The sequence below is a fragment of the Osmia bicornis genome, chromosome 1, assembly GCF_907164935.1.
Source record: "Osmia bicornis bicornis chromosome 1, iOsmBic2.1, whole genome shotgun sequence".
NCBI classification, from domain to species: Eukaryota; Metazoa; Arthropoda; class Insecta; order Hymenoptera; family Megachilidae; genus Osmia; species Osmia bicornis.
In genome coordinates this window covers 9,594,529-9,615,620 of record NC_060216.1, presented here as the reverse complement: position 1 = coordinate 9,615,620, position 21,092 = coordinate 9,594,529, and the positions used below count along the sequence as shown (strand labels likewise).

General features: G+C 41.5%; 3 protein-coding genes across 5 annotated transcripts in view; 1 reads left to right on the top strand and 2 right to left on the bottom strand.

Annotated features, from left to right (window-relative positions):
• The window catches only part of LOC114873538 (band 4.1-like protein 4), a 37,386-nt gene extending 21,564 nt beyond the window's left edge, over positions 1-15,822 (bottom strand). The window contains exons 1-5 of one of the 2 annotated variants that reach the window (XM_029181958.2): positions 15,731-15,822; positions 15,114-15,543; positions 14,919-15,043; positions 13,827-14,544; positions 9,615-9,809 (exon numbers count right to left, since the gene is read on the bottom strand). In XM_029181958.2, coding sequence (XP_029037791.2) covers positions 9,615-9,728 — 114 coding nt within the window. In that variant the 5' untranslated portion in view covers positions 9,729-9,809; positions 13,827-14,544; positions 14,919-15,043; positions 15,114-15,543; positions 15,731-15,822. The remainder of the gene's footprint in view (positions 1-9,614; positions 9,810-13,826; positions 14,545-14,918; positions 15,044-15,113; positions 15,544-15,730) is intronic. The other variant, XM_029181957.2, reaches the window with a different exon arrangement.
• Positions 15,823-15,904: 82 nt separating this feature from the next.
• Positions 15,905-19,020, top strand: LOC114873540 (activin receptor type-1-like). The gene is made up of 8 exons (XM_029181960.2): positions 15,905-15,969; positions 16,042-16,177; positions 16,405-16,574; positions 16,658-16,898; positions 16,978-17,246; positions 17,319-17,959; positions 18,040-18,271; positions 18,346-19,020. The coding sequence occupies exons 2-8, from the start codon at positions 16,117-16,119 to the stop codon at positions 18,481-18,483; spliced, it is 1,752 nt and encodes a 583-aa protein (XP_029037793.1). The 5' UTR covers positions 15,905-15,969; positions 16,042-16,116; the 3' UTR covers positions 18,484-19,020.
• Positions 18,984-21,012, bottom strand: LOC114873543 (mitochondrial inner membrane protease ATP23 homolog). Of its 2 annotated transcripts, none has more exons than XM_029181965.1 (6): positions 20,456-20,653; positions 20,292-20,337; positions 20,141-20,222; positions 19,858-20,082; positions 19,536-19,753; positions 18,984-19,382 (listed from the first exon to the last, which is right to left on the bottom strand). In XM_029181965.1, the coding sequence occupies exons 1-5, from the start codon at positions 20,649-20,651 to the stop codon at positions 19,556-19,558; spliced, it is 747 nt and encodes a 248-aa protein (XP_029037798.1). In that variant the 5' UTR covers positions 20,652-20,653; the 3' UTR covers positions 18,984-19,382; positions 19,536-19,555. The 2 variants fall into 2 exon arrangements, with proteins under 2 accessions (XP_029037798.1, XP_029037799.1); XM_029181966.2 differs by lacking the exon at positions 18,984-19,382 and adding an exon at positions 20,880-21,012 and having other exon boundaries at positions 19,479-19,753.
• Positions 21,013-21,092: the final 80 nt, after the last annotated feature.

The window sequence follows — 21,092 nt, the reverse complement described above, 5'->3', positions numbered from 1 at the left end:
AAAAGAAATTGCGAAATTCAGAAATATTAACATGATAAGCGTGGCCTAGGAGGAAACAAAACGCGCAACAGTGGACCAGAGACGGTGTAATAAAAGTGCAAAGAACGACCAACAACGAAGGAAGCATAAGAACAAGAAGAAGAAAGTCCACTTCCCTTCTCGTCTGGCCCGAGGCCGAATGAACCAGGGTATAGGTCCAGGAGGTAGGTAATCATCTTTAGGTTGCGTGCTCTGAACGACCTCTCTGTTCTTCTCTCTCGATCCATCTATTCCTCCCTTTTTCTCTCGTTCACCGGTCACTGCGATCATTTCTTTCATTTTTCATATACGGTGCAGGCAAACCATTTATTTAGGCATACCGCCCTCTCTTTCTGTCTCTCGGCTACTTTGCAGCCCCCGGCTAGGGTTTGTCGTGGGAATCGGAACCGCGTAACGCGAATCGCCCCCACCTTAGGGCTATTTCGCTAGAAGTCTACGAAACGCCCTAGGGATCTAGGTAAGACCCAAGCTCCTAAAAATCCGCCCCCTCTTTTGGTACCCGATATTGGGTACAAGTATTTGCTGTATAATCTGATTCGACGAACTTCGCCAACTGGCTGAAATCATTCTACCGGAGTGATAATTGGCCACGGTTTACTCTTACAATTCGTTGGCCAGCGTTTGTGAAAGATCTCGAGAAAAAGTGCTGATCGTTAGCTCGGTCAAGAGAATAAGACTCTTGCCTCGAAGAGAACAACGGTCAACGAGCCATGACGATTATCGGTGAACTTAATTGCGTTCGTAGCTGACAATTAGACTCTGCTTAAAAAACCAGTGAATTCAGCAAGAAGAAGAATACTGAATTTTAAGATATTGGAATGAAGACATTTTTGGATTGAAAAAGCAAGAGATGGTCCTAGAATCTGCACCCAGACGAAAAGTAGAAATGGGCAAAGAGGTTGTCACGATGAAAATACTGCTCGCGACTGTCATTTGACACCTTTATAGAGAAGGATGGTGTCAAAGGTATCAAAGAGCACAAGGGAAGTACGTCGAGTGACGCTGATAATACTTGGAGGCACGATTCCACCTTTCTTCTTCATGGATATTCATTTTCATCTTAAGGACAAGCTTCCATCCGGGCGAAAAGATGCTTTTCGAAACAGGAATAGGAATGTTTCTCTAAAAATATTACCGCGAACGAAATAAAGGAAAGGAACCGTGTAATTTCATGAAACAAGGGAAGAATCCTTGGATGCTCGAGCGTTTCTTTCAAGATAAAGAGAACGTTCGTTAACGACGAAACTTAGCCGGCTATGGGAAGAAATAAAAGTCGAGAAACTTCTAAAACACTCGAGCAAGAAGAGGCTCCCCGTAAACGGCAGAGTTTACTCCGATCTGATCTTTATTCATAACGAATCAGGATCTGAATAATCAATACCGCGACGTGGCTGGACAGAGAAAGGGGAAAAACGGCTGGAAGCTATCGAGAAAACGGAGAAAAGGGAAAAGGCTGGAAGAAAGGAAAGAGATTCTTCTTACGGCTTGTTATAAAAATTATCCGAAGCAACACGATCGATGCTCTCCGTTCTCGGCAAGAAAACTAAAAGCCCCCGGCAAATAAAGCAGAACACGGGATCGTACAAAAATTTATCCTTCTTCCATTGCGTAAAATGTTAGCTGAATAAGTGATTACTGAGATCCGCGAATCTCTATTTTTTCTTTTCCCCCGAAGAAATTGCTACCGTGCGATCGTGTTGCTCGAGAAAAGCAACTCGGAGGAATTACGCCTGCGGCGAATTACATAATGAGTATTATTCGGGTGTAATTGGCTGAGGAGAAACCGCGAGGAAGGCACGAAAAAGGAGCGAGCATTTCGAGAAACCGATGGATCGAGATGGAACCTCATTCACGGTGCCTCTCCTTTTCATTCTCGGCCAAGTGTTTTTTGTAGCCGGCAACTGGCTACGAAGCGGACGCAGCACGAGCTTTTCTAATCAGGTCTCGTTGAAGGCGAGCCTTCCACCGATGCCGCAACGCGGACGTAAATTGCGGGGTAAAATGTCGTAGGAGGTAATTGGACGAATCCTCCGGATCGCTTGGAAATTGTTCCAACAACCGTCCCACGGGACTGATCACGTATATCCGTGGTCGAAATCTCGCACGTTTCCTCGGTTCTTTGAAAAACAAACTGCACATTTGAAAAATTCATTTTTCATCCTTCTTCCCCCACCGCCCTTCGAAATTCTCCACGCGACCATGAAGCACAACGAGCGAAACTCGTTTCCGCTTCTGGCTTAACCAGTTTCAGTACCGAATGCTCGATAAATAATTTTCAAATTCCATGGAATCGGTGCTGCGCGAGGAGGAGGGGAGAGGCAGGAGGCGGTCAGTATCAGCGATATCTACCTCTACCGGAAAGGGTTACGTTTATCCGGTCGCATTATCTTGACGCATGGCCATTCTTCGAGGCTGTTCGGTTACGCGAGACTGGTTCTATGAACCGGCGATATAAAACCGGGAAGATACCGGTCCTACACACCAAGGTATATCGATGGCGAGAAATAGTGTCTATAAGCATCGCGGTTACTACCCGAACCACTTCCACCCGTTCCAACTCTAATAATCCGTGATATCGTGCTACCCTATTCTCGTCCTCCCTCTCTTCCCACCCTCTTCCTTTTCATTCCTTTTTCTTTTGCTACGCATTCCTCCTCTTCTTCTCCTCGTTCTTCTCCAGACCTAACTACGCTAACAACGAGTCCTCGGTACGTAATTGAAATTGATAAAATTATGGTGAAGTTAGAAACCGGCAGTCTGAGAATAAGCCCTAGGGAACTCCATTAATACAGGCCAAGTTATGGTGGAATGATAAGAGGAACAAGGAATGGGTAGGAACCAATATGGCGTCCAACTAACCTTTCGAAATACACTAAGAACTCTTTTGAATAAATAGTTCCCAAAAGTTAAAACTTGTTAAAAAGAAGTCAATATCTTTTGTTCCCCAAAGTTCAGCCGGAACGAGTATGTTCATTTTTGTAACACTTTTCTATCACGTAACTAAACTGTAGCTGTAAATAGACATGGAGCAAAGAAACGCAAGGATATTGATAAATGAACCTCGGTGAATAGGTAGCAAAGAAGCACAACTCGATCGAGGAAACGTCAATCAAATTTTTTTCCCCACTGAAACAGTGGATCGCTGTTCGAGCGATTCGCTTTTTCTGCAAAACGCAAACATCCTCCACATGTACGGATAAAACGGATTAATCCCTTTGGAAGAGTTTGAAAAAATCGGTAACTCGATTCCCATCGAACGTCTCTCAATCGTGCGATTCAACTTGAAAATTTGTCCACCGTGTAATAATAGAGAGATTCATCTTTTTTTTCTTTTTGTTCGACGAGGAAAACGACTTCTGGCAAGATAAATTCGTTGGAAAACAGTGAATTTAATATAGCGAATGAGGAGGGAAGAGGGGGAGATTGAAAGAGAGGTCAGAGCGAACGATCTACGGGCATAATTAGACTGGTTTCAATTTCAACGTACAGAGAAACTTTTATCGGGGATCGTCGTTCCAGACGTCAGCCGGAAACGGAAAAGGATAGACGAAAATCGCTTGGAAAGTTCGACAGTGCACCGTCGCGATTCACGGAAACGACGTTTCTATTGTCCCTGATTCGCGCGACCGTTTCATATCCCCCCCTTATTCAACCACCCCCGTCGGTTCACGAACTTCCGTTTCTGCTGAAACACGATTCCTCTCGATGACTTTCGCCTGGCGGCAGATTAACAGAGTCAAATTGAACCCGAATCGCGACTGATTAAATTATGTCCCGGATGAAAGTCCCTGGGGAACTTCCTCCAACCCCCCGAGTTTTCCCTTGTTGACCGACACTGGGTGGCGGGAGGATGGTTTCTTCTCCTCTCGCCCCTCTACCGGAAGATGATAATCGTCTAACGGAAGCAAATAACGTCGCGTTTGTTTCGCTTAGTTGGAACGCGTCTTAAGGATCGACCGAGAACTTGATTTTCACTGCTCGTGGGAAATGTTTGCGGAAACTTCCCGTGACGCGAACAATGCCGCGAAACAACGAGCGCTGTTTTTCTTCGTTCGTACGCTTCACGCTCGGGGTAGAATGCAGATACAACGGGCCGATGAAATATTCATGATACTCCGTGTAACGCATAATATTTATCCCGTGTAACGTTTAAATTAGTGTTTCCCACCCAGGAGCGAGGTATCTTTGTAAGCGCCGAAAGGGGGAGAGATAGCCTAGGAAACATAAGCAACTCGCACAAAGCGTCAAATCACCGCTTCAGATATTTATAACCGATCGAAATTCCTGTTCGAGTACCCTGTCATTAGCTGTTTCAAGGTAGAATCGTTTCACCCTAGCAGAAAAAAGGAAAAAGAAAATAAAAGGAAACAGAAAAACGAAACGATTTGCCGGTGAGTTTCGTGCCCGACGCGAACTTTACTCCCGAAAAATTCGCTGCTCCGAAAGACAAGATTACCCTTTTGAATCGGGGGATCCATGGCTGTTCGCCGGGCAAACGTCTGATTCGAAGAGCCCGAGGGAAGGCATTCCATCGACTGGGTATTCCAAAACTTTTCACGGTCGTTGTTAATCGGTACGGTAGACGGCGAATTCCCTCTCTAGGCAATAATTTCCTCGTTCTTAATGTTTGCCGGTGGACCAGTGCACACATACACGAACGCGTGTCCACGCAAGAATTCTGCGGCTATACGAACGAGATGTTTCGCCACGAGGGGGAGGGCGAGAAAGAGAACGAGAAGGCCGAGTTAAAAGCCGCGTGAATTAGTGTTCAGGGTGGATGGAGGAGTTACGGGGTTGCCCCGTGGGGAAGTGGCCCACCAATTTTGGTATATCGCCTAATAACAGAGCAGGTAGAAGGTGCCCCGGGTACCCCCACGATACGTACGCCCCTTATCCCGTGTACCGCCACCCATAACCCACCACCAACATTGCCCTCCGGCCACCGGATCCTCCTCGCTATGGAACGAAATCCGTTTCCAAACGAAATATTGTTAATTCGTTTAAATTATAACGCGTTGAAAACGCCTCTATAGAATTGTCCGACGTCCGCGAGCAATGCTCTCGACGATGAGACTATTATTTTGCTCTGTACAAATCTAAAGGAAATACTTCACATATTTCAAGTTTTATTTTGCTAATTTATCTTCAGCATTTCCCACGGTCGTTAACTATGGTATCACTTAAAGTATCGCCATCGTTCCGTTTCCACGACCAATACGATTGGTTATCGTCGCACCGGTGATCATCCAGGTGCTATTAAAATATTTCTTCGCGCAAATAGAGCAATCACGGTCATCTCGTCCGGTTTCGCTGCGTTACGCAACATTTTAAACATCCGCGAAGAACGAGAAGACGCCCGGCGTTATAAAAGCGAGTTCAACGAAACCAAACGTCCGCTTCCATCGTGATAAACGAAATCGTTTCATCCTGATTTCAAAGAGCGAATTTTTCCATTTTCTTTTCTTTTATTCGGAGAATCTCATTAGTAAAGATTAATAACCCCCTTTGGAAAACGACTCGTACGAGGTTCAAAGAAAAATCATAATTACCCGTGACCTTATGCCCGGACATCGAGCTTTGTAGAAAGTGGAGTTAAATTAACTACGGATCTACCTCTCTCGTGCAGAAACGGAAAGTCAGAAGTCGGTCTTTAGGTGAGTGAGTGATGAAGCGCGTAGGCAGAAACATTTTTTTCTCTTAATTGCACCGGTAACGCTCGAACGGTGTAATGTACCACTTCCGGCTAGCGAGTAACATTTTGTTTCGACCGCGGCTACATTAACCGGCGCCCTGTGTTTTCTTGTTTGTCATTAACGTACGCCCTTGTAAAGTGCTCGATTACCGGTGATCGATCGCCGAGAGGCAGTTCATTTGCCACGTAACCCTCAACTGTGAAGAATGTCCGCGGACGCGCGTTGAATCGCTGAATATCAATTTCAGGACGTAACGAAATTCTCGACATAGACAACGACAGATTTCTATCGATCCTATGTTCGAACGATAGATCACCGCTGGATATATCGAACTATGACTTAGATGGCTGATGAATGCGATAAAAGTTTTACGCCCGTCTATCACTACAAATTGTTGGTACGCGGTCGTGATGTCCAGTTGAATGATGCTCGATACCTTATTTCGCCCGTCGCTTGTTTCCATCCTTAATGTTAACGTCCGCGACATCTAATTAAAGGGAGTCCCGCGAACACGGGGATATAATTTACAAGCCACGAAGTTCCTTGGGCAAAGCTCGCTGCGGCTGATAGACAGCGCTCGGCTAGGATGAATAATTGGCCAGTTACGTGTGCGAAGTGTCTTCGACTTAATGACCTCGGTGTATGGCCGCGCGGTAGCCCTCGAGCTACACCGTGTTTTACATTTCACGAAGGATGTACGAAGTGGGATTAAGGTCGATTCACATTTAACGACTAGCCACGGTATCGGAACCAGTTCTAGCGCGTTAAGTGGACGCGGATAAAAAGCGGATAACCGGATGAAATTGATCTAACTTTTAATCCAATTTTACCTATTTTCTATTCGAGATAGAACATCGAGGACAGGTAAGGCGATCCTATTGTGAATCGAGCCTTACGTCTGAAACATCAATCAGTAGCAAAGTAATAGCCAGCTCTAAATCGTCGTGATCAAAAAGACCCGCGGTGTTTCGCGTGCACTTAATGGCAAGATCGTCGGATAAAAAAAACTCGATCCGAAGAGTCTCCCTTGAAAAGAGAACATACTCGATACGTACCGTGTAAGTTGCAGCCGCGCCAGGTCTCTAGCATCGCGTGATACCATCGTCGAAAATATGCCGATACCGGCGAACGTTTCCAACGGTCGACGCGACGGCTAACGTGGGCGAAAGGGTGTCCTTTTCAATGTAAATCGTCTGCTCTGTGTTTGCTACAGATTGGTCCGTATGAATGAATTTCGCAACGGCCAATATCCTCCGGGCAACGAAGGCCGCCTCTTATTATTGCGATAAACCTTTGCGCGTTTACACGAGACAATATCTACGAGGTATTGTATCCTGGTGGTCTTAAATCATACGAAGAACAAATAACCGTTTGCTCCGTAATTTCCCAGAAATTCGCATCGGTACGAATGTTACTGGGCAATTGATATTGACGAAGCGGATCGAAGGAACGTGGGCTGATCACAGAACTTTATCTATTGAATTTCGTTCACTAATACAGGGTGATTCTCTCGATAGTGTACTCAAAGGAAATGCCGCCATACCAGTATGAATGGACCCAAGCCCTTTTCTGTCATTGGTATCTCGACGGGTGGTGTAATATTGCAATTGTACGCGTGAAAATGTGTGTAACATGAAGGAAAGTTTCATTTAATCGTTTCCTTTTCGCATAAACTAGGACTCTAACTTATGGGTACGACACGGGTACCCTAGTAATTTTGTCGACACGGTTATTTCACCGATAGCCGGTCCGAATCAATAGCCCTGATACAAACATCAATGAGCTGAAAACCGACGTCTTTCGCCGCGATCTCGATGGCAATTAAGCCGTATCGCAGCGCATCATTAAATCATAAGCCTTCGACGGCCAGTTTCATCCGCGGGATTTCACTCTCCCACGCGCCAAACAGTCGTTAATTTGCCACCGAATAAAACCGAGCCTCCGGCTGGCTCTCCGCGATCCCGATCGATCCTCGTGCTCGCTTCAAGAAACAATCCCAGTTCTGCTCCATCGGTCTGCCATTAATGCCCGTCGAGATGGCCAATTACGATCGGTAATTTCAGATTTTCTCTACCCGGTGGTCGTCTTATTTCACGCGATGCGCATTACGTTTTCGAAACACGCAATATTCGCGCCTTTAATTTCCCTCGTTTTTAATTTCTTAATGAAGGACAACTGACACCCTTTCCTTTCATAATTGCTCTAGTGTCGACTAGCATTAATCAATTGGACCGAGTTAAATATCGTCGGCGTAAATGATAAATTAATAATTCATCCCAGAGTCTTATTAAAGTGTCTGCGAGTGCATCGTAATTGAGACACCGGTTAAATCGATACCTTCTGTCAGAAAAGAGCGCCAGTCATTTCGCTCCTCTTAATGACTGTACGTGATGGGCATAGCGATAGTTATCGTGTCTTCTCCTACTGTATTTGATCGTGTTAATGGCTTTTTTATGCAAGTTAAACGTTTGTTAGAATTGCACCGGCAACCTGTACGTAATTGTAAATAATTTTTCTCTAACACTTAATTTACTAATCGTTGTTAACGAAATTGATGCGCGTAATAATGATCGATTCGATCGACGAAAGCGTCGAATATTTCACTTAATCGTAACCGAAAAGGGGATATTTGTAACCGGTAGAAAATGACGAAGACAAGAATGCAATATCTACAGGCGAAAGCAATTAACAGGATGCTCATTACACGACGCGTCTGCACGAAATTGCCCCACGAACCGATAATCATTCTAAAATAGACGAGTATTGCCCACTTTTGGTAATGGAGGTCTTAAGTGCTGGGTAAAACGAGGCCTCGTGAAAATGATTTACCATTTTTCTGAAAAGCACCTCGCTTCGTGTACCTACGTACACGTGTACAAAAGAAATGGAAACAGGAAATGGACATCCCTTTGTATCCTTTTGGAACTTCATCTAATTTACATACAACGTTTCCTGTAATATTAAGGAACGTCTAAAAAAATAAAATTATGCAGAAAAGTTTGGCTATAATACACTCGCGATATAAAAGAAGTAGGAATTGTTAAAATCTTAATTTTTACGATATGAATATCGAAAGTAATTTAGAAAACGAAACGATATAATTTTAAATTATTAAATATTCTAAGATTTAGTATTATACATATACCTATAACTGCGAAATATGAATGACAAACAAATATCAATTCAAATTTTATAAGTTTACACCAGCAACCACCAAACTACTGCCTGCAGACCGGATTCGACCTTCCAAAGATTTCATAAATATTTTATATAAGAGATATTAATTTCATAAATTTTTATGATTTGGTGAATACATGCCAACGATTCTTCTATTGTTCTATCGTGATTTGGTACATTTTAATAGACGTTTTCCATTATAAATTCCAATATAAACTATATTTGCTTACACGTGCAATGTAAATTAATGTTCTAATAGAATTTCAATAAAAATGTTATTCTCCCGGCCCCCATGTTTTTAAAAATTTCAATCCGGCCCCTTTCTCAAAAAGTTTAGTGAGCCCTGGTTTATAGGCAAATGATAGGGCCAGACTACTATACAATTTTTCTCGGGAAAGCCTGATTCGATCGCGAGTGTACATAAATAGCTCGAAAAGCTTTTATCTACCATAAAATGATTGTTAAGGGTGTACGCGAGGGAACACATGTTCGCGACACGAGTTCGCCCACATTGTCTGCCCACCTTTTGTATTCTTGATTTCTATTGCCAGAAAAGGCCTACGCGTGGGTGTACGAAATTTCTGCTCGCCTCTTACTAGGTCGTACGCATAAAAACGCGAAATCGAGTCGGCATAAAAATGCGCTAACGCCGTTGTTACATCGAACAATGGGGCGAAAGGAAGAAAATATTGTATCGGAACTCACCAAGACATCCTGCAACAGTTCGTGCTCGTCGAGAAGTATCACCTTGCAGTGAAGAAGACGAGGCCTACGGCTTCCGGTCGGCCTAAGACCAGGACAGAGCCACTCCACCACCATCTCTTCCTTCGGCAGCCCTTGTTTCCCTTCTGATTCCCTTCCTCGCTTTATTCGTTCATCCGCTCATCGGTTTCGGTCATCCTGAAAGACGAGAACGACGCTGTAATCCGATGAAAAATGGCATACGCCGATATACACGAACCAGTTTCACCTTCCGCATCATCTTGGAACAAAGAACTAAATAATAACCATTTGAAAATTCCAGGAAGGGTTATTCGAAAGCTTCCAAAATGAATATTTTTCAATGAAACCTCGATGGTAAGCCTCGTGCCCCATCGATGATTCGTTTTAACCGAATAAGCCTGGTAATGTATCGGGTTCTTGGAACGTCAAATGAACGAGTAGGCAGTTTTAACTGAATCAATTAAAATTGTTCCATACAATGCCCGAATAAAGGGTCGAATTAAGCCGAACTGATGTCTTTGAAGCGGAGCTGCGTGTTCGCCAATGGGATAATGAAACGCTAACGAATCGCAAAAAGCAACGGGCTCGCATTAAGCGAAATGGAAACCGCCTGGTTGATCGGTTAACGAAAAGGATTCGATTGTTAAACCAGCTGAATATCCGACGATTGCGCGAGTGTAAAAAAATATGTGGGTTAAAATCGATGAAGCAAGCTCGTGCTGGCGACGATAAATTATCCGCGTTGCAAATGTTCACGGTGCAGAAACGCCGAAAACACAACGAGGCCCATCGACGCGTCTGTTCGAAGGGTATCAGGCAAATTTATGCACGCCCCTATCCGCGCATAATTACCGCGCTATGAGCATTATTTACATAACGAGTTTAAGTAACAAACATCGCTGTGAAATCCGCGTGGCAGCCAGCCCGCTTAACCCGTTAAACGAGCAGGACGAGTTAACTCGTCACTCGACTGACCAACATTCAGCGGGTAATACCGTACTCGCGAGAATCGGTGATGATCCACGAATTTTGACGATCGAAATTGATTCTGAGACTGGTTCCTCTCGATCCGGAGGTCTCTCGAATATGTTTTCCACACGGCTGAAAAATATCGTAAACAGCTCGCTACTCGCTACGGCTACTCGGCTGTACCGTTAGCTCATAGTTCCTCGTACGCAACATCTCGAATACGATTGCCTGCCTATCAGACGTACGTCCGTCCACGGTAACGTACGCGTATGCCAGCCTCTGCCACTTAAAATACCTTCGAGACCTGCTGGCATGCGTTTCTCGATGGCTGATACAAAAAACCGTAGCGAGCCTACGCGAAATCAATATGTAGATGCTTGGAGGCTGCATCGATGATGCGGGTGATCCATATTTATACAGGGGGTAAATTTCACTCGTAGGGGTGAAGAGTAGATGGAATACAAACTATGGGTAGATACTGAGGACACTTGAAAAAGATTAAAAGAAACAAGTGTGTGTCACTCAAGGGACTGTTTATAAAAATCACCTTCGAAAACTTATTTATTAATTTTCAACCCTTAATCATCGGACGAAAATTTTGAAAAAAGAAAAAAAATGAAATATCTTGAATAGTTTCCGAGAAAAAAAATAGTAAAATTTTGGATTGTTACCCTCGTATCTCCCTTATCAGAGGCGGTGGGGGGTTGAAATTGCACACAATTGTTGTTTAGGCAAAAAGCATTATGTGGTATAAATATCAATCGAAATTGTTGCTGGGGCCGATTCGCTATGCTTATACGGCTAGACCTTTTCCCGTCTTTCAGTGGAATCTCGGAGGATCAAGTCGGGGGGTGTCCGTGTGTATAAGCTTCCAGTAAACGAGCCGCTGGCCAGGTCAAGGATGTCCGCTAATGATACACACGAATTATCCATCATTACTGGGATGCGACTATATCGACGGTACGGTATCCCATTGTCTCGGGGCTATTTATAACGCATGGCTATTCGCGTAGGTCGCGGTTGATGCATGATCGAAAGGAAGGACCGATTAAAAAGCGAAGGTAGCGGACGCCGCAAGAAGGATTTCAAGGGTGTACTGATAAATGTACCGGTATATAGGCGAGAGTAAATCATCGAGGGACTTCTTGCGCCGTCCTTAGCCCGGTCGGCGCAATTTAAATATTTAAACTCATTAGCCGGGGCAAAATTACGAAGCGCCTGGAGCCCGAGCGTTTTGTAATCGTCCGGTGTATTTCAATCGCGGTGATTTGCAATTGAATGTTTGCCTGCGAGTGGCCTCTTCATTTTACAATGTTCAACGGCGTTTCGACTAGCCTGTGCCCCGTTGTCGGTAGGAGGGCTCCTCCTCCACCAGCTCTCCTTCCTCCTCGCCCTTCGTCCCGCCACGTACGAGCCGGACTCAAATAAAAATTACGCATAAACGTTGGCCGGCGCACCGAGCAATATATCAAGCCTGAAAAGAATGTCCCTACGCTCGACGAATCGCTAAGAAAATTAATGGCTCGTGCTTTGCATTCTCGAGAGAAGCTTTGAATACCGAAGGTATTCCGAGTAGCCTTCCAGGTTCTGGCAGCGACCGACTCCGACCGCCGCGACGGCTCCTCCTGGTTCATCCTCCGCGCCTCCTCGCTTTTTCCTACATGTTCACCTTTTATTCATTAACTCGCGCCGTTCCCCATTATCACGCCCTCTGCTGAATTATTTTATTCGATCTGACGCCTGATAAAAAAGTAGAACTTCGACGTACGAACAGCGACGAATACGAGACATTGGAAAGTAACGTTACGATACCGAATCGAATTCATTAGTCATCGGAGAACGACGTTATCTCGTCCAGCATACCGATGCATTGAGAAATCGGTATATTAATTTCGATACGATCTCGTCCACCTACCGACGTTCCACCTTGACGTATCGTCGATCTAGAATTCTAGATCGCGTACTCTTTTCCACGCTACCGAATGTCGTTTAACCGTTTGCCATTAGTTTGTTCAACTTTTCCCGATGACTATATGAAAATCAGGGTCACGAGTTCTCGGCGATCCTGATCGTTTCCCGTCACGTATACGTATACCGGTAAGGATTTCTGACCGACAGACGCCGCGCGGCGGGGCCGCCTGTCTCCCGCGCGGAAGGTCAACAGTCCAAGTACACCTTTTGTCCTCGGTGTCGCGTGAAAAATCGTGGATGCTCGATGTGCCGAACCAGCGCCGCTGAGTGCCATTGAACTCGAACGAGCCGGAGCACGAGCGGCTTCGATGCATCCGTGGAACAGGTTTCGAATCCAGAATCCCTGAATCTGTCCCGAGGATAATAGAAACTGACGGAGCTTAACAAATTGCTACGGTTTAACCCGTATTGCGGGATTAATCGGCCAGAGGACCGCCTTGATCAATTAACGCGTTCGTTTGCCGGCGAACCGTGACACGCGGAGAAGAGATATGGATAAAAACACAGTGTTGTCACGATTCGAGTAACGATTCGTCACATGATCGCGATTGGTTCGTCCGAAGCTTACTACACGAGATGTGCCCTTCGGTTAACCGATGACGAAGCAGCACCGAGGATTATTGCGTCCCTTAGGAATCTTTGCAATTGCGCTTGATTGCCTTAGTTGAAAGGGGTTCGAATTCAAAGGAAAGTAAGATAAAACTTTCTTACATTTAAAGTTAGCACGGCTGAAGTTTGCGTGGTAAAACGAGCGAATCGAATCCCTTCGGCTTTTTCGAATCCTTTTTTTCCCTCCTGTTTCTATCCGCATCCTCCCCTCGGAGCGTCAGGAAGATCTCCGCTACTTATTTTATTCGCGCACAACTATCCGTGGAAAAGAAGCGCGACCGCATAGTCCCCATAATTGGTGCTCACAGCTAATAGCCCATTGTCTACTGCGAAGAAGCGGGAAAAATGTTTCATTTATCCGAGACGTTTTCAGCAGACGCATCGAAAGAAACACGACGTCGACGACGCGTTTCGGAATACAATACAGGAGTGCGCCCTCGTCCCACGTTAAGCCATCGTCGATACGTTTTTCCCATCGATGAGACAAAGGAGGTGAATCGCGTAACCCCCTGTACGAAGCAACAGTATCTGTTTCTGCTTATTTTTAAACTTGGACCTCTTGACAGAGACCCTGCCGTAAATTAGAAACAGAACACAGTATCTATGTTCCGAGAGTTTTGGCGGGCGAGAAGAATAGGTACGTACCTTGACCGCGAAAATCAGATCCCGGATCGAAGGCACGCTGTCGCCGCGTTGATCGATGCAGCCCGTCTCGTTGGAGGGGTCATCACACTTCCGGTCTCTTGTAGGATCCACAGAAATTCTTCGTTTCCACGAACCCGCGCACACCAGTGTCACGAACAGAAACGAGCGACGAACGAGGAGCAATCGAGGAATAAGAAGCGCGAAAGAGAAGCGTGTATCGGTTCGTCTCACTGTACGCGGATGAACCGATCGACGCGACGGTGCTGCGTGCACTGTGACATGTCAGGTGGTGAATTTTCGTCTGGTCGCCGGAACTCGAGAGGAACGGAAACTCGCCGCGACTTGAACTGACCGCGCAGGGAGAAGCCAACGCGGAGGAAGGAAGTCGGATCGGCGATCGATGACACCGGTGGATTAGAGAGGCAGGGAGAGCGCGGAGGAGACAGCCAGGCGAAGGAGAGGAGGATCCAGGCGCAGAACGACGAGCGAGGAACGCCGGATCAGGGCAGTGGCTTGGCTCGGATCAGACTGAGCCGAGTCAACCGAAGGATTCAGATGTGCCTTTACCTTGCGCGCCTTCCTTTCCTTTCCTTTCCTTTCCTTTCCTCCGCCGCTATCTCGCTCGCACGCACCGACGTCTCGTGTGCTGTTCACTCTGTTAAATCGTGATAGCGTGGACAGTGGCGTAGCACTCGGCTCCGGGCACTCTTCGTGAATGCTACAACAGAAATTGCAAACCGTCACGCGACCGCCTAAACCTATTCAACAGGATTGCCTCGCGATTATGCTTGCTTACGCTGTCAAGGACCGTACGATTTTTCGAATACCGCGATCAAAGGGAACGATCCTCCGTCGCGTATAACGTTGAATATGGTTCAAAAACTATATCTGGTTTCGTAGCTCACAGGCCATACAGTGTACTTTTGACTAAAACACCAAATATTTCGGTTGGACTCTTGTCCCATCAACAAAGGGTGAAACTGAATCGCGCGCCCTTTTAAACGCACCCTTTCCTACTCCGTAGGAATGATACGGCACTGCGCGTAAGCATAGCATAGCAAAGCGTCTGTCCCTGTCTCAACCGCTACTCACCTTCGTCCGTGGAGGAGTCCGGCCTCGTGCCCGCCATTCTTCCTAATACTTTGGTGCACGCCAACAGAAAAAAAGACTCCTGGTAAAAAGGTGCTGCACCATAATGCCCCCTGCAATCCAGTTGACTTCCGAAAAATAAAAGGAAACGGGCGACACGAATTAAATGAATAAAAATAAAGGGAAGAAACGAGGTACCTTTTGAAGACGTCTTCCTTGAACATTAAGCCACTTTTCTGAATGATACGCTGCCACACCGGCTCTCGAGAGCTTTTTGTTAACGAATTATGAGTTATACGAGAAAGGTTAGAGAAACCGGGCAATTTATTTGCTTCGAGACGAGGTAAATTGACGCGAGAGCGTCCTATTTAAAACAGGTGTTACAGGTGCGTGTTTCAACCAACGAGCGTAGAGCTTTCAAACGTTGTCGGCGATCTTTTGTCAAGACTCAGGATGATTCACTGTTTCAAACGCAAATTATATTCAGTGAAACACGTGCGCACGTTTCCTTGGCGCTCGAGAGCTGTTTCGTCGAGCTAATGCACGAGGAGCTTCAATTGCAGTGAATTGCGTGTCAATGTCTTGCTAATTACAACGTCGATGTAATTGAAAGGGATCGTGTTAAACGCTGAAAAGTAATAAGAAACTATTTCAGAATTTTGAAAGGGAATACTTTAACCTGAGATATTAATGATACGTATCCATACAAACCTCTAAAGATAATTATTAATCAACTTTGCAATAGAAAACACTTTTCTAAATTCCAGTTCTTCAAGCTTATCTATTAAGTTTCTAAATAAAGCACGAGTACTTACATTTTATGTCAAACGCCATAGTTATTTTATACACAAATACACATGATGTTTTTAAATTTAAAATAGCATGCGCCCTCTGGGAAATGGTACATGTGGTACCATATAGCGAAAAAAGTTGGAACTAATTGCGTAAAATTAGAAACCCTTCTTTCTTGAGTCGATAAGATGGGAAACTATAGTAGCGTCATCTAGACATATCTGTTTTCTGTAATAAGAAAATGAAATATCAAAAATTTAATGTCAGTCCTATATGTATTAAGTGTTTTATTTATTGTCACAAAAAATAAGTGTTACTTTTTACTCTGTTGTAGAGATGTATACCTAAACACATGTTTGGAAGGGCGTTGATTTGATTTTAAATTCTTTATGTTTTGACCTGCATAGCAATGGCGGATTGTATGTTTATCACATATTTCATATTGTCACTAACATTTAAATTATGTATAGGTAGGTGATAAAACTGTCTACATGAATTAAAACTTGATAATTGTTTAAAGACAGAATGTCTTTTTTCTTTTTCTGTGTGATTTTCTAATAACTTGTAAAATATTTTTGGTTATCAGCAAATATACAAGTTCTTTAACAACATCTTTAATTCAATATTTACTTAGTTTCTCTTGATTTTCTGATACAACTTCAACTGTATTTTAGTAATTAACAGAACTTATTTTCAGGACAAAAGGAAAAACTTACTTTGTTGGATTCTCTTGATAGTGAAGAACCACAAAAATCTATAGATTCTTTGGATTCTAATGATAATATTGGTGGGCATCAACGTTTCAAATGTCATAGTTGTGAGGAACCAGACTGTTTATATCAAGAAGTCTGCTATAATGCTGTTACTGTAATATTCTTTATACAATAACTTATCAAATTATTGGAACAAGAAACCTAAGATAAAGTAATGTTTTTCTTTTAATTTGATAGTGTTATAAATCTAGGGTAAGACAATCAGATGGTACAGAAAGTTTAAGTAGAGGATGTACTGATTCGATAGATCAAATGTTATTTACATGCAATAAGCAATTACCATCAAGAGTAAATCAAAACAATAGTAGTAAAAAAAGGCATGTGAGTAGTTCTGGAGGTGAGCTATATTATGTTGAATGTTGTCAAACAGACTTCTGCAATGATGGACCATTTCCCTTATTAAATAACTTTAATGAAGGTAAGTCTATACAATATTGATATATTTTTTAATATGCAAATATTTACCTCTTCTGATAAAATGATACATGTCATTTTAGATGTTGAAGAAAATTATGCAATTAAATTGACACTAGCAATTTTGGGTCCAATGGTAGGATTCTGTATTATTACTGGAATTCTGTTGTTTTATTTATTGGTATGTAGGACCCGTAGAAAGAGGACTTTGACTGCAGGACGTAATAAACTTGTCATAGATTCTGAAATGGAACCATCTATTTTACATTTCTCATTTTCCTCTCCAACATCTACTACCATGAATCATTCCCATGAGCTTAGAGCAACAGCAGCTGGTGACAGTACATTGAAGGTATAAAATAAAATGATACATTTTGTCAATTTTCAACTCATAATACTTACTTGGAATGTTGTATTAAAACAGGAATACTTAGATGGAAGAAGTTTAACGAGCGGTTCAGGTTCCGGTTTACCATTATTAGTTCAAAGAACTTTGGCTAAACAAGTAACATTAGTAGAGTGTCTTGGTAGTGGCAGCAATGGTGGATTTGGTGGAGAAGTTTGGAGAGGAATATGGCATGGTGAAAATGTTGCTGTAAAAATATATTTTTCACGAGATGAAGCAGCCTGGGCTCGTGAAACGGAAGTTTATTCTCAGCTCTTACCGTCAAGACACGATAATATTCTTGGGTATGTGGGAAGCGACATGACAAGTAGAGCGAGTTGCACCCAACTTTGGCTAGTAACTCATTATCATCCAATGGGATCACTTTTTGATTACTTAAATCGATCACGACATTCTTTGACGCATAATCAAACGTTCAGCATCTGCTTGAGTATTGTCAATGGTTTGCTGTATCTTCATACAGAAATTCATGGTACTAGAGGAAAACCAGCTATGGCACACCGTAATCTGAAATCTAAAAATATTCTTGTTAAAACTAATGGGAGTTGTGTAATTGCTGATTTTGCGTTAGCAGTAACGCAAGATCGCCTATCTACAGATAGAATTGATTTGAAACAAGGCACAAAACGATACATGAGTCCGGAAATTCTTGAGCAAACGTATGTAACAGAACAACCTTTGAAAGTTATATGTAGTGGTACCGAACAAAATTGGAAAATATAGTTTGAAATAATTTCAGGATAAACACGGAATGTTTAGAGAATTTTAGACGGGCAGATATTTACAGTTTAGGTTTAATACTATGGGAAGTTTGTCGAAGATGTATAAGCAATGGTGTTGGACTAGAATATGTTGCACCATATTCAGAATGGCTTTCTAATAATCAAGAACCTTCTTTTGAAGAAATGAGAAAACTAGTGTGTTTGGATCAACATAGACCACCACTTCCTAATAGATGGCACTCTGATTCGGTAATTATAAAACATATTTTTGAATATTCTATTAGCTGTAACATACTAGTTATTAAATTATTTTTATTTCACAGACACTGGCCGGTTTGGGAAAATTAATGAAAGAATGTTGGCATGGGAAAGCTGCAGCGCGTTTACCTGTTCTTAGAGTAAAAAAAACACTTATTAAATTAGCAGCTAGTGACATGCGTGTTCATTTATCTCTCGATTAAGCATATATATATACATAATTTGCGGTTTTTACGATGTGGATCACTTTTTTTATATATATACACAGGGTATCCAAAAAGTAGTCTATGTCGTAAAAATCGCAAATTCTCTACGTTAAAAGAAATCGAAAGGTCCTGTACCATTTTGCAGTTAATATCAAAGGTTATTTTAATTTCTAATTAGTTATATATCTAAAACAGAATTGCAAAGTGGAAAAGAACTGTTTGATTTCGTTTAACGCTTAAAATTTATAATTTTCACAGTGTACATTACTTTTAGAACATCCTGTATAAACGTCATATACACAAGGTTTTCAGCATAATTGTCCGCATGATTTTTAACACATTTCTGATAACCTGACAGAGAATTTTGTACAAAAGTTTACGTTTTTTTCGAAGAAACAAGTGTTTCTTACAAAAACTTTAGTATAAAATCAATGTCAGGTTGTTATAAACGTCTTAAAAATCGTACATAGCGTTGATTGAACGCTCTGTAACACGTATTTATTAACACCAGAAAAAAAATATCTTTATTTTGTTCTATAGATATACTTTTTCGCGAAAGTAAGAATAAAACTTATACAATAAAAATTGTACATTTAAATGCCATGATTCTGCTGGATCTAAATGTAATATTGTATACCATAGTTGAAAATGATACTCTTGTAGTCTATATTATGTTCTTGTATATCATATGCAATGGATTTTATAGCAACATATTTTTCTTCTATTTAGATAGTTTTAAAAATTACCATAATTTTTATATTCCATATAACCGTGTGAACTTACATATATTTCAGGACGCCATCATAAGTACACTTATTATTAATCCCATTATTAACGTTCATTAATATTCTCATTTTCGAAATTGTATAGTATTTTTAAATAAGATTGTGTTTCATCTATTAAAAATAATGTTTTTAGCTGTTAACGTTATATTATGTACAGTTTTGTAAAATTAGATTAATATTATATTTTAAATTTTAACTAAATGTATGTGTGCTTCGATTTATTGCGAAATTTTTATTTCAGTTGCAACTAAATTTTTTAATTACATTTTCATAAATTATATACATTACTCCGTATACCCATATAATGGTCCTTCTAAATATGCTTTTTTCATGTCCAGAGAATTTCTACGAATTCGTCGTCCAACTGGTTCTAAATCATTATAACATTTATCAAAAACTTGCATTACAGCTTCTTTTGCTACATCTTGTGACACATTTTTTATGGCAACTACTGATCTAACAGCTTTATCCTGGACACATCTCTAAAAACAGATGATGATAGCTTAGAAAAAAAAACTTGTAGTATTTATATTCTAAAATTGTATAACATAAAATTATATTTCCATGTGGGATAATTATCTTTCACCTGATGTGCATTTTTGATGTTAAATGGTGAAGCAGTTTGTCTGGCAAATGCACCAAGAAAACTGCAATGACATAAATTGGCTGCTCTTATTTCTGTGCAAGCTAAGTGCTTTATATTGTTTAATTCTACATTATTACGACAGCAATCAAACATATGAATCATTTCATGACCCAAAGTGCTGTGAACTCTGCCTTTAGTAGTAGCAGTATTTTGACAAACTATAATCTGAAATAAATAAATAAGTAAATATAAGGTATGTATTAATTTTGTTAATAATGCTCACCTGATTTAAAGCTTGATCATATCCACCTGTTACCCTTTCATCGCATATTTCACAAGAAATGTGACGACCAATATCAATTTCACTGAAACAATAATAAATATTTTTCAGTACACACTTTAATTAATTTGTTAAAATGAAGATAAATAATTACCATCCTGAACTTTTTAATGCTGCTACCATAAGTTTGATTAGAGGACCTGAAACAAATTGAACTTTTTTATTGTTTCAGTAGAAAAATTGAGTCATATATAAAAATTACAATATAAACATAGAAATATATAATATTGCTTGAAAAAATAAATATGAAAACCTTACTGTCTTTCAAACAGCTATAAACATTTGTTTCACATTTAATCTTGTCAAAGCTCTCAGATCTGAAAAAAGGAATTTTGCTTATCCAACTTTCTGATGATGGAGAAGCATTCTTTCTTCCTGGATAAAGATCAGAGTAATCTGCTTCTGTGTTATTATTTTTAGCTGAAATTGATTCTTCATCGCTTTTACCAGTCATAACTGTTAGACATGTAAAATGATTAGTTTATATAAATTGATTTTTTATTTCTATGTAAAAGCTGTTTCGGCACTGAACATGTAGATTATAACGTGAGTTTACTCAACAACTTGGGAATATATATAAGTTGATGTAATGTTAGGATCACGTGATATTAGCTTTTACAAGTAAAATTTGGTACGTGGTTTTACTTAGGAAAAACTAAAGTTAAATTAATTAAAATATTACAAGAAATAAATTATATTTAATGATCTGTTTATCCATTGCTTTTCAACAGGTATTGTTTCTTTCGCGTGAGAATGGTATTCCACGCAGCTCGACTGATTGTGAGCTTAGAAAGTCCTCCCACTCCCACCTACTCCCTTACATCGGTCATATACATGGTGAATAAAATATACTCAATGTTAGAACTCTACGCCCTACACTCAATGAAAATCATAA

Bases quoted from the DNA above. Each gene is read 5' to 3' on its own strand.
- LOC114873540 (XM_029181960.2), top strand. From the start codon at position 16,117: ATGGCGGATTGTATGTTTATCACATATTTCATATTGTCACTAACATTT. The intron at 16,899-16,977 runs GTAAGTCTATAC...ATGTCATTTTAG, and splicing joins ATTAAATAACTTTAATGAAG to ATGTTGAAGAAAATTATGCA. The intron at 17,247-17,318 runs GTATAAAATAAA...GTATTAAAACAG, and splicing joins CTGGTGACAGTACATTGAAG to GAATACTTAGATGGAAGAAG.
- LOC114873543 (XM_029181966.2), bottom strand. From the start codon at position 20,651: ATGACTGGTAAAAGCGATGAAGAATCAATTTCAGCTAAAAATAATAAC. The intron at 20,338-20,455 runs GTAAGGTTTTCA...AATTTGTTTCAG, and splicing joins TTATAGCTGTTTGAAAGACA to GTCCTCTAATCAAACTTATG. The intron at 19,754-19,857 runs GTGAAAGATAAT...ATCTGTTTTTAG, and splicing joins ACATCAAAAATGCACATCAG to AGATGTGTCCAGGATAAAGC.